This window comes from Puntigrus tetrazona, chromosome 7 (assembly GCF_018831695.1).
Source record: "Puntigrus tetrazona isolate hp1 chromosome 7, ASM1883169v1, whole genome shotgun sequence".
Classification (NCBI taxonomy): Eukaryota; Metazoa; Chordata; class Actinopteri; order Cypriniformes; family Cyprinidae; genus Puntigrus; species Puntigrus tetrazona.
The window spans coordinates 2,745,240-2,761,975 of NC_056705.1; the positions used below are offsets into that span (position 1 = coordinate 2,745,240).

General features: G+C 36.5%; 1 protein-coding gene across 1 annotated transcript in view; it reads left to right on the top strand.

Annotated features, from left to right (window-relative positions):
* The window catches only part of adamts3 (ADAM metallopeptidase with thrombospondin type 1 motif, 3), a 74,104-nt gene extending 59,314 nt beyond the window's left edge, over positions 1-14,790 (top strand). Inside the window, exons 18-22 of the mRNA XM_043245786.1 lie at positions 4,609-4,765; positions 5,322-5,454; positions 9,550-9,757; positions 10,708-10,825; positions 12,348-14,790. Of these exons, the coding sequence (XP_043101721.1) occupies positions 4,609-4,765; positions 5,322-5,454; positions 9,550-9,757; positions 10,708-10,825; positions 12,348-12,826 (1,095 nt within the window). The 3' untranslated portion in view covers positions 12,827-14,790. The remainder of the gene's footprint in view (positions 1-4,608; positions 4,766-5,321; positions 5,455-9,549; positions 9,758-10,707; positions 10,826-12,347) is intronic.
* Positions 14,791-16,736: the final 1,946 nt, after the last annotated feature.

The window sequence follows — 16,736 nt, forward strand, 5'->3', positions numbered from 1 at the left end:
TACCTTTAAGCTGTTCAGGACCTTAGAGCAAAAAAGTTAAATATTTTGATGCATTTACATGACTACAGGTTTTGTTGGATTATTAAGCATAATTGTGTGCATTTAAATGCACTCAGTTCATTAAATATTACATCAAATTAGTTGCTTATAGCAGTAGCAGAGATCTTTTCTAAGAGATTTTTATTTATTTATTTATTTTTATTTATTTATTTTATGCTTGAAAGATGCCCCAGTATATTACTTTCTTTTTGACATCTATCGAAGCTCTTTAAACCGAAGATCCTGAAGTTGAAAGTTGTTTTAGTGAAGATCACCTATCTTTAAACATGTCAGTCAAAGCTTAAGCTTTTCATTGTTTCTTTAAACTCCCTTTCAGCCTGGAGATCAGAGGCCAGTGTAAATGTGCAAGGTTACTAGGAAAGAAAAATAAATTGTACTATATGCACTGACAACTCAAGGACAATGCAAGCTGCGAGTGAGAGTGCTTCCTAGATAGAGATGAGTAGAAGGGTGAGGTATTATGGTGTGATAAAGAGAGAGAATAAGAAATATTTGCTAACACTTTCTATGAAGCCTGTATTTATAATAGGGTATTTTTGGGGCTTTGTAATGAATTTATAATGCATTATAAATAACTTTTAATTTGTATAATCTCACGAATATTCATAAGAACAGTTTTAATTTGTTATAACATTTATTTATTTGTGGTTATAGCTTTTAAGAGTATGATCATTTATATCGCACAATGATCATGATTCATCCACTTAAATTACAATGGATTATATTAGAGTATTAGTAGTGTGTCTGCTAAATATACACTAACATTTTGATGGTTCCTGAATAGAATACTTTGCGAGTATGGAAACATTGTACCTAACCTACCGAAGTCTACCAATACTCTTAGGTTTATATAATAAACATTGCATTTATTTTTCAGTTGAAAGCATTAGCTAACTCACGTTAGCTTCAATATTAGCCTCTATTAGGTAAAACGATAAACGAGCGGCAAAAGTCCAGGTGAGGAGGAGCAAACATTTCAAAATTAGAGTTCACAAAAACCAAGACAAAAGAAAAATAGACTGAAATCATCACATAGCCACCCCTCAAAGCTTCCAGACACTCCAAAAAAACAAAAGTTCAAGCTCAGGAGGGCAATGGAGTACAGGCAGAATGGGGAGGGATGGAGGGCCTGGTCCATGTGGAGAAACCGAGGACTGAGGCAGAACAGGGTACCTGGCGGAAATGGCTAGGCAGGGTACTACCCTTGCTCAGCAGAGAACCCGGGTGGACCAGATGGCATTGGAGCCCAGTGCGGAGCAGACAGAGCAGGAGACCTCCACGGTGGAGCAGGCGCCCACCAGTGCAGAGCAGAAAGAGGAGAGGACCACCACAGCAGAGCAGAGGGGTCCAAGGACCTAGATGGTGAAGCAGACAGAGCAGGAGCCCACCAGTGCGGAACAGACAGAGCAGAAGACCTCCACGATGGGCAGGAGAACCACCAGGGTGGAACAGAAGAGCACCACGACAGATAGAAGAAATAAACAGCAGACCAGGAAAGCACCACGATGGATCAGGCTGATCAGGAATCCACAGCTAAGATTGGAGCCTAAGAAAAACTGAGACAAAAAACAGAGAGCATATACAGTCTCAAGGACTGAGGCAGGGAACACAAGTTCATTAATAGTTTCCCTTGTGGGCAGACAATTTATAGTCAAGCTCATTAACTGAAACTGGACCAACAGACAGTTCAACATCCGACTTATTGGCTGGAATAGGACAGAAGGAATCATGCTCCTTGACTGAAACTGGACAGGCCGACAACACACTCACAGGTTCATTAGTTTTAAATAGACAGACATTTCAGAATCAGATGAATTGGCAGAGAGTTATTTGATTGAAGCAGGATAAACAAACTGTTCATAATCAGGTCCACTGATTGTAACTGAACATGCAGACAGTTCAAAATCATTCATTGAGAGAAACTGGACCAGCAAGTAGTTCGTAAACAGATTCCTGGATTGAGATGAGGTAGACTTACAGCTAAAAACTAGCTGTATTAACTGAATTATTTAACATTTTAGTGACTAAAGCTGGACAAATAGACAATACATACTCAGACCTATTAACAGAAACTGGACAAATGGATGGTTCGAAAACCGACTCAGTGACTAAATCCGGACCAACAGACAGATCAAATTCAGACCTAACAGAAGCATTGAGACAGATAGTTTTGCTCAGTTTTGGATACATTGACAGAGACAGGCAAAACAGACAGTTCGAAATCAGACACATTAGTTGAGACTGTTCATAGTCAGCCACCCTGGCTGGTTCAGGACAACACGAGTTCTTTGATGGCCTCCTAGCCCAGTTCAGAGATGGACAACATATAAATAACATATTATAGCCTTTGTGTTCGGTCACCGCCACTTTGCATACGAATGCCACATTTGAGAAAAGAGGGAATGCATGATTTTATCTGTATAAATTATTCTGTTGTAGTTGAAGTGCATTTGAACTAGATGATTTGGAAGAAGTGTTTAAGTGGCTTTTCTCCAGTTTGCATAAATTATTTCTGTTGAATTCTCTGTGCTGCGTATATAGTATATCCAAATGCTCAGGCAATGAATATTTATGCTTTGCTGTTGGTAGAGGTGCTGTGAGTTTGTGAGTTTTAATGATGTGACCTTTGAGCTGTTGCAATGGTTAATGAAGATTAGAGAGAACATTTGCATCACATTTTAGTTCCTGACAGATGTTTTTTACTGATGTGAGGCCTGTCTTCTGAGAAATCAAGACAAGCACAGCAGTTAATGTTCATGAGAGTGCAACATAGAGAACAGAGTGATACTAAATTGTAGGATATGCATCATACATACTTAGTCTTTTCTGTTATGATTTTTTTTTCCAATATTAGCACATATCTAATGCTTCACTGAATTTATATTCAATGTGTCATCATTCCTGTAGCTGAGACAGCACAGCATGTGCATGTTGCAACAGTGTTATGGGTTGACTTGCCAGACAGTGCTTAAATTGATAAAAATGCATGCTTTGAACAGTAAATGCAACTAAACGAAAAAAAAAACGAAAAAATAATTACAACATTTTTAAAAATAGTTTGCATACACTAAGAATATAATGTTATATATATATATATAACTATTATACATTAAGACAATGATATGAGTAGGATAGGCCAGATGATTTATGCATAATTTCCCTGTTTAATCAGTTTTGTCTAGGAGAAAAAGCTGAGTTGCTAAATCTATATCTGTTATCAATTGCCTGATATGCATGGGGGGGCAGTTTTCTTAATCATGCGTAATCAAGCATGATTAAGAAATAATTTTTTAATCATGGCATGTTTTGTAGAGGTCTGTGAGGTGATGTACATTGTTTTAACTGTTATGCACTATGGGCATTATCTTTAATTTAAAAAAGGCAATATTTGTTTGGCAGTAATTTTTATGAAAGTGATTTTTCAGAAATAAACATGTGTGTATGCACTTAACATTTTAGGATTTAGGAATGTTAGGAATGCTATAGTTTCTTTTCGATTGCAGTCTTGCTTCAGGCCAATCTTATAATTTAGCTGCCTCACATGAACTCATTTCTGGACATGCCACAACAATTCAGCTAGATTAAGTTGAAGGCTTTGACTTCAGTGCTTATTCTTCCACATTGCAATTCCACTCAAATATATCCTTGTTTAGGATCTTTTGTGTGGTATGACCTACTTTCTATAAAGCGAAAGCTCATGGAAAGACACGTTGAAATTTTCCTTTAAAATGTATTACTACAGTCTATTATTCATCAATTCTTTGATGACGACAAGCCATCTGGGTTCTTAAGCTGTAAAAACCCCAAACTTCCGATTTTTCTACCACCAAATGTCATTATTTGAATGAAGCATTTAGTTCTGCTAAAAATGTTTTGAGTCCTGTGATTTTTCTCTTTGACATCCTTCCTTTCCCCACACAGTGAATTCACAGATACTGACATCAGTCAATTTAGAAGATATTTGGACATCTTTAGATGGGTTGTTTAAGCTTTAATTAATAACCCACACAGAGCAAAAACAATGTTTATTGTCTTCCTCTTGGACAGACAATTTTTTTTTTCTGATCAGTGATTTATTCTTTTAATTAGTTTCTACTAGTTACATCAAATTCAAGCTAAATAAAGGCATATATTTTAGCATTTTAATGGGTTCACCACCTTTTTCTCACCATCAAAAAAAACTAAAATTACTTTGAATAAGTTGTGTGCGCTGGCTTCTGAATGCTAATATTACTTGTTATATCTGACTGGAGACTTTTTATTAAAATAAAAATCACTATTAGAATATGAATACCTCAAGCACGCATGAAATTGCAAGTTCTAAGTAGTAAAATGAATGCAAAATTAGTCGTTCTTGGAACAACTCCACAAGCGTGTGGAGTAAAGCTTGTCATGCTTGTTTCGTTTTCAGATGTAATTAAACAGATCCTCGTCTGAGGCATCTCACACAGAGGGCAACACATGAATCTGCATACTGTTACATATGCATGAACAAATGCTAGTTTGCTGAGTACATAACCAAATTATGTCCTGTTTTATCTACATTAGATTATACCTAAAGACAACGAGACAAGGTCCACGCTAATGTACAAATACATCATCCATGAAGATTCAGTGCCTCTTAACAACAATAATGTCATTCAAGAGGACACATATGAATGGGCACTGAAGAGCTGGTCACAGTGTTCAAGGCCATGTGATGGAGGTAACGTTCGCTTTGTAAAATCTTTCAGCTCTTCTAGGTTACTCAGCTGTATACATTTAATTGTATAGAACTTTTCACAATACACGATTTCAAAGCAACTTTTCAGAAAATCATGATGCTAACATTAATATTATCTTAAGGTCTTCTTGCCTTATAGCTGCACATAGCTGACTTGAGCTGGAAAATTCTAGTTTACATTTTGCGTATAATACAAGCAATAAGCAGTTGAGTTGTGATTTGCTATATAGTATATATTGCTCTATATTATGTGTGTAGACATTGTGAAACATTTGTTCGATATTAAACGTTTTTCTAACATTAAAGGGATTGTTTAATAAAAAATGATGAACTTGATGTTTATTTGCTTACCCCCAGGGTATGAAGGATGTAGGTGACTTTATTGATTTTTAAAGAACTAATAAGAAACATCATACCCGAGAAACAACATCAGTGTCTATTGAATCTGTTGTGATTCTGGCAGCCCACATTGTTTAATGACTGGTAACAATATATGCATCATGTTTCTTTTCATTCTTTCATTTTATTTTATCTTTAGGATTCCAGTACACCAAATATGGGTGTCGCAAAAAAGGTGACAACAAAATGGCGCACAGAAGCTACTGTGATGTCAACAAGAAACCCAAACCTATTCGAAGAATGTGTAACTTACAGGACTGTACACAACCACAGTAAGTCAAAATTAAACTGTAAACATACAATATACAATAACTATATTTTTCATGGAAATGAAAGCTAGAGTGGTTTGTCATGGTGCAGTATCTGATATCTTATTTCATCATGTGTAGCTCAATCTAAACATCACTAAATAATATATAAGCACTCATGCTTCCATAGTCTAGCTCAGAGAGCTCAGAGCTGGATTTTGATTGCTTTATACCATTGGGAGGTCTTGTTTCATTCATTTCTCCTGTCGGTGGCTATGAAGAAATCTCAGTGTGTGATTGTGCATGCATGTTTTTAATAGCTGGGGATAGTTTGCCTCTGCCTTTTCTACTGGAAGGTGTAGCCTTTAATGATTTTGAACTTTTCTTTCTCAGCTTATACAAGTCACTAAGCATGCATCATCACCGTGATCCTTTTGTTTAAATATGCATAGTAGGGTATAAAACAACTGCCTCTCCTTTGACAATTTTTGAGTACTCTGGTTTGAGGGGCTCAAAGAAAAAAATAAATACTTTTTAGTACTCTCTCTAGAAGTTATTCTGATTCATCAGCTATAGCTGCAGCTGCCATAGGCTCACTTCATTGAAATAGCCATGAGAATATATCAGCGTATATCTGAAAGCAGCAACAGAAGCAGATGTTTTTTCAATGCTCTGCGCTTTCTGCTGTTCGTTGATTTATAAATCATCGTGACAGATACAGTTGTTTAATAACCATAAATGGATTAAATCATAAATGGAGTTTTTACATTTATGTGCACAACAGCTTTCCCTTCCTTTATGTCTGTAAAATGTTATGGGCATCACTTTGCTTTAAAAAGAGATTGGGATAGTTAAGAATTTTTCAAACATGCTGTCACAAAATGGTGAAGGCATGGCTCATAAATACATTAATTAGGCTATAAATAAATAATTTAATATGATCTTTTACTGGTTTAATGAATAAATATGACATTATATTGCTCATTATACCATACTAAAAAACCTGGCCTAGATAAAATATGTCCCACCCATTCCTACTGTAAATGTTGCCAATAATTACAGTCTTTGTTGCTGTGCCCCCATTGTAGCATCTCCATATTTTATCACCAAGTCTATATCCATGTGTGATTTAGACCATTCACATTAAGCACTTGAGCAGTCAAGGAGATAAACAGTGTCTGTAAGAACATTTCAATGAAGCCACATGATTACTTTGAAATGATAGAATCATTGTACTATTAACTGTCTTTTGTAGTACAAGTCTGTTTTAGTTGGTTTTAGGCATTTTGAAAATCCATTTGAATTAAAAACGACAGAATAAAGTAGACGCCACCACCTGCTAACAAATTATATTTGAGGCTGTAATATGAAGAATGTATTGTGATAGATTTTTTAAACAAGTAATCACGTCCTTAAACTAGCAGCAGAGTGACTAGTGATGTACGGGACACTTTTAATGGGATTATAATTTAATGTGCGCAAGTCAATTGTTTACAAAGCCACGTCATATTGCATATTTCACGCTAAGAGGAAAGCCACATAACTTTGATGGACTTGAGACTGAGGCATGTTAACTCTTTGATAACTCTAAATTAGCATAAATAACGTCCTTTGTACAAATGTACAAATATAAATGTGTTAATGTTAACAGCTGTTTTCCACAAACTGAACTGTTGCTGGAGAATCAGCTGCTGTGACGCTGTCCTATTTTATTCTAATATTTCTTCCATGTACCCATCAATCACCCCAGGACTCCTCCTCCTTCCCATCTGCGTCTGTAGTTCTTCCTGCACTTCCTCTTTCTCATTCCTTTTGCATTGGCTCGTCTTAATTTTCCCTTTTATCTTCCTCACTCTTGCAGCTGTCTCTGCAGGTGGTGGCCGTTTTAGTTCCCCTGCCTTTTTTGTTTCTCTGTTAATGTGCTTTTTACTGTAAAATCTGATTAAAATGATTAAAACATGGTAAAATGTGTGAACTAAAATACTAATTTCTTAATGCAGAAAGTGTTCATTAAATTAATTAATATATTAAATATCTAATTAACATGCCAGGTTTGAAGAATATACAGTATCTCATATCATTGTCTACATTCTTCTCACTCTGCTGTGGTTTTTGTGGCTTGTTTTATTAACCAACCCAGCAATGATTTCAACAGTCAGATTTCAAATCTCAGCCTTCCCATCTATAGACTAGACAGTTGGCTGAACAGTCTCCACAACATTAACATTTCTGTCTGAGCCACAATATTCGCAAAAGAGCCCAGAGGTTCCAAAAAGCATTTGAACATCCCAGTATTGTCCATTAATCCTGCAATTGTGATACAGGGTTACATAAATGCTTCATATCCTTTAGCTTTTAATCACATCCTTTAAAGGATGACCATTTGACTTTCTTACATATGTATTCACCTGGGGAAAAAAAAGCATTAGCCTGCTTGTAACATGTTGACTTCCTGACCTTGTTATGTTTATTGTATAAAGCACATCATTGCATTCAAGAATAATGCTTGTAGCAACATTTAGCAGATTAACTGCTGAAAAGCAGAGTATGCATGTTACAGTGGCAGGAGATAGCTAGAAGAGCATTTGGAAATTAAAAATATATATATATATTTTTTTTTACAATATTATAATGTATAAATTATAATGTAATGAAGGTTGTTAACCTTTCAACACAACTACTTTCACTAAGCCAATGTCAGTATATGTTCAAGGCGTATTACATAAGAGCAGTAGTGCTGCACTCTTTAATTATGCCAGTTCACACAGGTCAATGCCTCTGCTGATGCACCACGTGGATGCGTTAGAAAGTCACCAATGAGGCACAAATGACCTTCTGCAGTGCTATCTGTTACACATGCTGGTTCAGCTGCTGAACATTCTCCTAATTTCCACAAGCATTCTGTGGAGAGGGTGGCAGGTCGATTATAGTGGGTAGTTTTCACGTTCCTCACCGAAGTGACCTCTGGTCGGTCTACAGTAGTCATTCACTGATAATGGTGACATGTACCAAAAACATATATATATATTTTTTAAAGAAATAGTTCAATGCAACAAGTAGATATATGGTGGTATTTTAAGCTGGTTGCACACTGGATGCAAAACGCAACGTCACGTTTTAAGTCTTTTCGAAGAAAAGGTTGCTATGCACCACGGACAGATGCAGAATTGCTCTGCCAATGAGCATATGCTCATAGAAAATGTTTTTGAATTTTAAGGGCATGGAATGAAGCGATGTGTTGTGTTTTAATTTTAAGGGCATGGCATGAAGCGATGTGTTGCTGCGATGAATGTTGGTCTTGGTGGGGGTTTTTATCCGAACAATAAAAGTAAATGGTCTGTTTTGATGGCCGCTGACTTCTATTGTGTGGATAAAAGGGCCTGGGGAGACATTTCTCAAAATGTTTTTCTTTTATGTTTCACTAAAGAAAGTAAGTCAGTGAGGTTTAGAACTACATAAAGGTCAGTAAATGATGCCAGAATTGCAATTTTTTTATGTGTGAACTATCCCTTTTAATGTTCTGATGCGTTTTTTTATTGCATTGTAAGGGTTAACTAGGTGTCATGTGTTCTGCAGTATGTATATTCTTAATAACTGTATAATTGGCCTAGAGGTTTATGAAGGAGCTACAGATGCATCCCACATTAAGTTCATCAGGCTGAGCATTTATATTCTATGATCACACTCTGGGTGCTATACAGTGCATCTGATTCATTTTGTCCGAAACAGATTTGTTAGCAGCTGGTCTGTCTTGAGACAAGGAATAATGAATAGAAGCTCCAGCTGTTTAAGCAGGAAATGTGTTGTGCAGGTATATAGTCCTGGAACAATGGGACTGACCTGTGAATGATAACACTAATCAAATAGATAAGGATAATTGAAAACTGTTGAGAAATTCAAACTCACACAGGTTTGAAATAACTTGAGGACGAGTAAATGATGTCAGAATATAATTTTTTGGTGAATTATCCATTTTAATGTGTGCTATAAATTAACAGTGCTGATAAAAATATTTTGTGATAATTGTTGAGATAGTATTCTTCTTCTGTAGGTTTAGAACAGTATTTGATACACCACAATTTAAAGTAGATTGAACCACATTTATTTTTCTTCTGACAGATGGATCACAGAGGAGTGGGAACACTGCACTAAAACCTGTGGGACCTTGGGATACCAAATCCGTACTGTGCGCTGTGTCCAGTTCCTTCATGAAGGCACAAACCGCTCCATCCACAGCAAGTACTGCAGTGGGGAAAAGCCTGAGATCAGGAGGCCATGTAACAGAGTGCCCTGTCCAGCCCAGTGGAGGACTGGGGGCTGGTCAGAGGTATGTTTTGCTTGAGATAACATGATGTTTTGTTGCTATAAATACAAACATGCTTTGGATCAAAATTGGCTCAATTATATTTTGCAAAACATAGCAGAAAAAATATCTACGAGCAGTTTTAAGTCTAATTGGGATTTAGATTATTTTGAGATCTCATTTGAAGAATGCATTTACCACATCAGACGGTTTGTTTTTTTTTCTGTTGAGAAATGCCTGGGGAAAACCAAATTAGCACTAATTTCCGTTCAGTTCATACTTTTTACCTTGAAATTAGAGATTACTATTCTCCCCCTCTGATAATATGCAAGTGAAGTCTGACATTTCAGTAGATTTTATGTCAGTATTGATTTTAAAATAAATTCACCCAGAGGTACTGTTTAATGACAGTGACCTCATTAGCCAGCTCTGTCAGAATTTGAAGCTAAAATCCAGGCTTTGAATGTTTCATGAGTGTTTTGATGAGCTAGCATGCAGCTAGTAGGTGCGATCTTCTAGTGAGCAAGCCTATGAGGTATTGACTTTGACCCCAAGCAAATGGATTTAACACCACGCTCTGTCTATGCACAATTTTGTTAAGTCAATAAGTAATTGATCAGGCTTACCATAAACTCCTACTGTGAACCAGACATTAGGTGCATAACAATTTGCATATTCATGCACTATTCATTGCCAATTTTTTATAAACTCTGCATTCAAGTTAAACATTTCAAAAAGACAAAGTGTACTTGAAATACAAATACATAAAAAGCCATGACTGCAACATGCATTGATCTCTGTTTCTGAAGTGTCACTATTTGTTGCTCTGTGCACTTTGAAATCACATTGGTATTACATTTAGCAACTCATTAAATGTCTTCCGTTTGTGTCCTCTTTTTGTGTTCAGTTTGAACAAACAAACCTCATTGTGTTTAGCACACAGTAAGAGATCTGTGTTGTTACTTATGTCTCAGTGCTCAGTGTCCTGTGGGGAAGGTGTGGTGCGACGTCTGGTCACATGTCGTATTGGAGATCAATGCACCGGTGAGAAGCCAGAGTCTCAAAAGCCCTGCAAGCCAGGACCTTGCCATGGTAAGACAACTTGGACACACCACAATCCTGAAACACAAAGCAGAGAAAAAGAAATCACTCATCAGGCGATTTTTTTTTTTTTTTTTATGGTGTCTTGAACATCTGAACTGTTCATGTTGTTCATTTACCAAATACAAGCCTGTTGAAAGAGAATGGAAAATATTTCAAACAAATCTGAATTGATGACATTATTCATGGTGCTCTTAACCACAGTTAATTTCCCAGAATGCTTTTGTTGTCTGTGAACTTCTCACCTTCTCTCTGGAGAAGCTTGTTTACCCCGTCTCAGTTGTCTGTCGAGAGCTTTTATTTAGACATGCATCTGAGACAGCTATTAATTAGGTCACATAATGCCTACAAGCTTGAAATGAACATGAGGTTTGGCAGTGTTTTTCATACATGTATAATGTACTATTTTTCAACATTTCTTCCCAAAGTCAGACTTTGCAGTTTTAAACCACATGAGCTATAAATTATACACAACATGTTTTACTGAGGTGATGTGTAGTGCCTACAGCTCAGTTTTTTTACACACGGAAGCCTGATTTTGTTTAAGAGAACACTACCGCAGCTCTCCTCCAATCTTTTATTGCCAATGCTCAGTTGGTCGGCATTATTTATTAGAACACAGTGTGTCACGAGTCCAGTAAGAGTGAGAAATACAAAATAAATCTCAGCAGACATCACTGTGCATAGCACTTTCTTTATGTCTGCTTGCGTGATGCTTCCCCAAGTTTCTCTTTTTATGGCTTAAGCCGCACCTGGATGATATCCATCTCAGTGGAAATGGCACTCTTGCTGCACACTGCTTAACTTTTCAGCTGTGTACAGTATAAAGCAGGACGCCTTAGGGATCTAGAGGCATTTTGCTGCTTTTCAGAAAAATCAGGTTCATCTTTTGACAAATAATGAGTAATCCAACTTCGACTGAAATGGCTCTTTTCATGAATTTTATTAATTGAAAAACCTCATGACCTCTATTTTTGTGGGCCTTTACTTTTGTATTGAATAGGACAATGAAAGGCTAGAAGAATGATAAGGTAAAACTAAAAGGAATCGTAAAAAACTGCACAAATCTGAGTCAGCCATGTCTTAATGATGATTTATCACTAATTATGGAGACTGAAGAGAGAATTCACCCAAAAGTGAATTTTTTTATAGTCTCCAGGCACCCATCCTAGACACCAATATTTGAATGATTCAGAAAAGATGACTCCTTATCTGGCCAGGTGAGATTTTAGTATATCAGCACCATTTGTTTTTGCTGAATAACCGTTTATAGACTTGACTTAAAAATAATAATAATAATGCTGCGAGAGACTCAAAGTCACACTAATTTGGAATAGCATGAGGGTGAATAAATCATGGCAGAATAATAATAATAATTCCACAAAGACATAGTTTCTAATTTTGACGATATAAAGACTGAGTAATTAAAAAAAAAGCTGAAATGTGAAAATGTTCTGTGAGGAAAAAAATGCTTAAAAAGGCACTGGATAAAAGCGTTCTGCTTCTCTGACAGATGAGCCATGCGGAGGAGACAAGTCAATATTCTGTCAGATGGAGGTTCTGGCTCGTTATTGCTCGATACCAGGTTACCACAAGCTCTGCTGTGAATCCTGCAGTAAGCGAAGTGGCACTTTTGCTCCTGTTCTGTACGAAGCAGCTAAGACGGAAGAAGAACTTCGCTTCGGTTCAGCCTCTCAATTTCTGGAGACACTCTCAGCCTCTGTAAATGGAACTCTGAAAGTCCCACAGCTACACCAGCAGGGATCCTCGTCACAAGGCCAATTTTCCAAGCAGACCGCCACTCCCCCACCTCGCAAACCCAATACCGAGAACAGCAAGGCTCAAAAGCGCCTCAAACTCGGCACAAGGAATCTGCCTGCGATGACGAGCCATAGCTCGCGGAACGAGGATGCTGCTAAAGATGCGCCATGGCAGCTGGAAAGTTTCCAAGAGAGTCAGCGGCCAACAGCATTATCCGAGGTGGAGAGATGAAGGCTAGTTTGTATTTTTTTTTTTTTTCTGGACTCTCTCTTATTTGTTTTCCGTAGACATAGACCTTTAACATTCATCTTTCCCATCAGATCATCCTCAAGATATTTAAAAGCAAGAGAGAGTAAAGTGCTGGTTCACTTTCAAGTGTTCTCAATTCCCCGACCAGCAGTGTTTGTTTTGAAAACACACTTGTCAATCACACACTGTTGTGATGGGGAATGTGCCAAAGAAGTTCTTCCGATGATCCTCTCAGCAGCCTGGTCTATGGGGGTTTGGTGCACGTACATGAAGAGACTCTTGTGGCAGCTTGTAGTTGTATCAAACTTCACAATCTTTACATTTTTATTTCAGCTCCAAACATGTTTGACCAATTGATATTTATGAACATTCCTGTAAATACTGTATATGGAAAATGTCAGTATTATTTTTACAAAAATACAAACTGAGGATTTTTAAAATAAGAGATTCAGGAGCATTATCAGTGCTTTTTATATTAAGAAAACTTTAATATTATGCTAGGAAATGTGCTATCAGTCATGAGTTCAACACTGATGAATATATATTTCAAAACAGTGTTAGCCCCAGGAACAAAGTTCATCAGTGAAATTTAAAAAATAGCCATAAAGTACTTACTTTTCATTCCAAAATGAGTTCATTCATGGATCAGCCGCTCACCAATCAAATGAATTCTCATAAACTGTGAAAACTGTCAAGGTTTTTTGTTTTACTCCTCATTTTGTCATGTTTTGAGGCTTCTCTTTAACACTTGCTTCTTGGATTTCCCTTGTTTTGTCTTAAAAATTAACCTTTGCAGCAAGAAGTTTGTTTAACCAACAACAACACTGAGTTAAAGCAGCTTCACCGTGATGTAGGAGACCCATCATACATATTATGAGATGAATTAGATGTTTAAGGCCAGATTTGAACGAGTAAAGCTGGACTTTCTGGAGATCTTATACTGTGAGACACTGCACAAGATATCTCACTTGTCTGAGGGAGAGGAAAGCTATTTATTTTTTATAATTAGGTATTATATCACAACCACAATGCATCTGACTGCAATACCAAGGAAACCAGTTAGTCTATCAGTGGAGTTCAGCTGTTCATAACGGTACACACGTTCACCCGTGTGCCACTGTAAAGCTATTGTATATACCATTGAGAACTTTAGAGTATTTATTAACATTCAAAGTTCAACATCATTTATTACATGCAACATTATCTGTCATTTCAGACCAAAAAATACAGACTCCCATTAAGTAGTATAGAGTAGCTCGCAAAAGTAGATGTGAATAACCTTATTGTTGTCATTTTAACTGCCATTTTAGATACAAATAAGACACATGCTCAGTTTTTGAGATGTTAAAAGGTAAAGCTGTTTCACAGCCTTTTAGAATAGAAAAATTGTGAAAATAAACAAAGCTGTCATTTACAGTGATTCATATTGTCCTTCACCCACAAATCCCCCAATCCTGCACGAAACTGTTTTTACAGTTCATTCGTAGCTTAAAAAATATTTTAGTGGATTTTGATAATAGTTGTATCTGCATACAGATGGTGTCAGCTTTCTTTGAGCTTTGTTAAACCAATGAAAGCTGAGGTCAACAGTGTGTGCATCACAAAAAAATTCCATTGTATTGTTGTTCACGTTCTGCTAATAAACTGTTGCTAATATTAACAAGCTTTCAGAGACTCAAAAGAATGCAAGATAGCAGAAGTTAATTAGACAATCCCTAAGCCACAGACAGACACCCAACATAAAGGATAATGCATATTTATCCTCACGATTCCAGGTTCATGTAAGTGTCAGTTGTTCTGTCGTACAAAGACCATTTTAGTTGCTAACCGCTTGAAGTCATTTCTTTTTATTTTCATTTGTACTTTTGTTAGTTGTAATGGAAGTGTACACTACTGAGGCTGTTTGTTGTAATGGGGAGCACATAGCAATAAAGTAATAAATACCATGCTGTCTGTTGAGATTATTTTTTATGAGGTGTTCAAATGTTTCATCAGTGGTGAATTTATATTTTCTCCTTTCACTACTAAGCCTCTTTACACTTAAAAGCATGCTTACAATCCTACAAATAGTGTCTTTTAGTGTTTGTGAAAACAGTGATAGCTTATCGCAAACAATAGTGTGTGTTCAGTACTTGATAAATCCTACTAAATGAATTATATAAATCCTGATTTCAAATGTATGCTGAAATATGTGTGCTAGTGAGGCTTTCGGCCTGTCTTTAAGTTTTCCAACATTGTTCCCTTCACAACACCAAATGCACTGAAATTGCTCATGATTGAAATTTCCTTTGTTCTGTTTATAATGGATGCTCATAGCCTATAGACTTTTCTAAGTCAATTATTTCACTTAAATTCCAAACATTTTATTACAGCATTCAATTACTTGAGAGCAATTCCCTGATGCTGTATATGGTGTGCATATGGGCTGCCACTTATTTTCCAGTCAGGCTCAAAAATTGCTATACATTGTATTATGAAAGGCTCTCATTTCTATAAAGACCGATTCAGATTAATGGCCCAAACATCAGGATGACACGCATATCATCTGGCCACTTAAAAAGTAGTCAAAGTCCACGAAGATAAGGCAATAGAAAGGAAGAATCCAATGACAAATTACATCAAAATTGAACATGTTCCTTTAAGCGCTATAGTCGGCACAAACCTGAGAGCACATTAGAGTAGCACAGGTAGAATCAAACATAGAAACAGAGTCAAAAATAGCAGAAATGTGCTACAAACTGTAGCAGCAATAATAAAAGAGACACTCAAGATGTGATCAAAAGTGGCCTGTCAGAAATCACCCATAATGATATATAATATTTTCTGTATTACTAATACCGTCACAATATCTGATTTTACACCTCACTATTGCGGCCAAAAGATATCATTCATTCAACGGCATCATTCATTTCTATAGAAATCTTGAGAAAATAATCTTATCAATAATTAATCTTTGTTTATTATTTATTTATTTTTTATTTACAGCACACCATTGTATCAAAAGAAGCAATTACACATAATAGAGACTTAAATAACAACTGCAGATAGAAATGCCTAAAAAACAAGCCTTTTAAATATGATTATTGTCAGTATGGTTCAGTATATCTTGACACCCCTAACTGATACTATTCTGATTCGTCAATCATAGCATTTAACTTAATATCACTTAATATTGAGCATTGTCTATACTATTTGTAGTGCAGTGCTTCTCTGTCTATGTGCATATACACAAGCACAAATATATATGAATTTATTTATTAACCTGTCTACTGCAGTAAGACATTATTAACCTTGCCGCTTAGAAATATAGCTGAGCTCAGATAGAGGAAAATCGGCAAGGCGAGATTTGTCTCACCCGAAATGAAAACCTAACAGCACCATGTTTTATCTTTAGCCCTGTATCTAATATCCTGCTGAGCTCCGAGAAAACATACTGATGTTTTATCTGCTGAAGAAGTGACAAATATGGTTACACAATATATTGCTGAAATGTTTTAGCCTATAGACTGAGATACTTTTCACTGATTTTCTATTATTCACCTGCACAAAGGCTGCTGATTTGAAACAATCACTATCAGTGAGTCTATAAACACCTCTCGTATTGGACTGATTCCTACCAAGCTCTCGGGGAAGTAATCCAATGCTTGTATTATCTCTGTAATAAAGTGGTGCTCACAATTGTCTAGTAAAATCTAGTTAAATTTCATAAAAATTGGGTTTGGTTGGCTCCTCTGATACCACCGAATGGTGGCCATTACAATATATTTAGCTTTCGAATTAATTGTTCAAAGTATTCTCGCAATCCTTCTCTTTGCCTCGAGTGAGTTTGACTTTAGCTGGTCTACCGAGTGGGTGTCTGGTGCTCTATCCGTTTGCAGCGGTGAAGTACTAT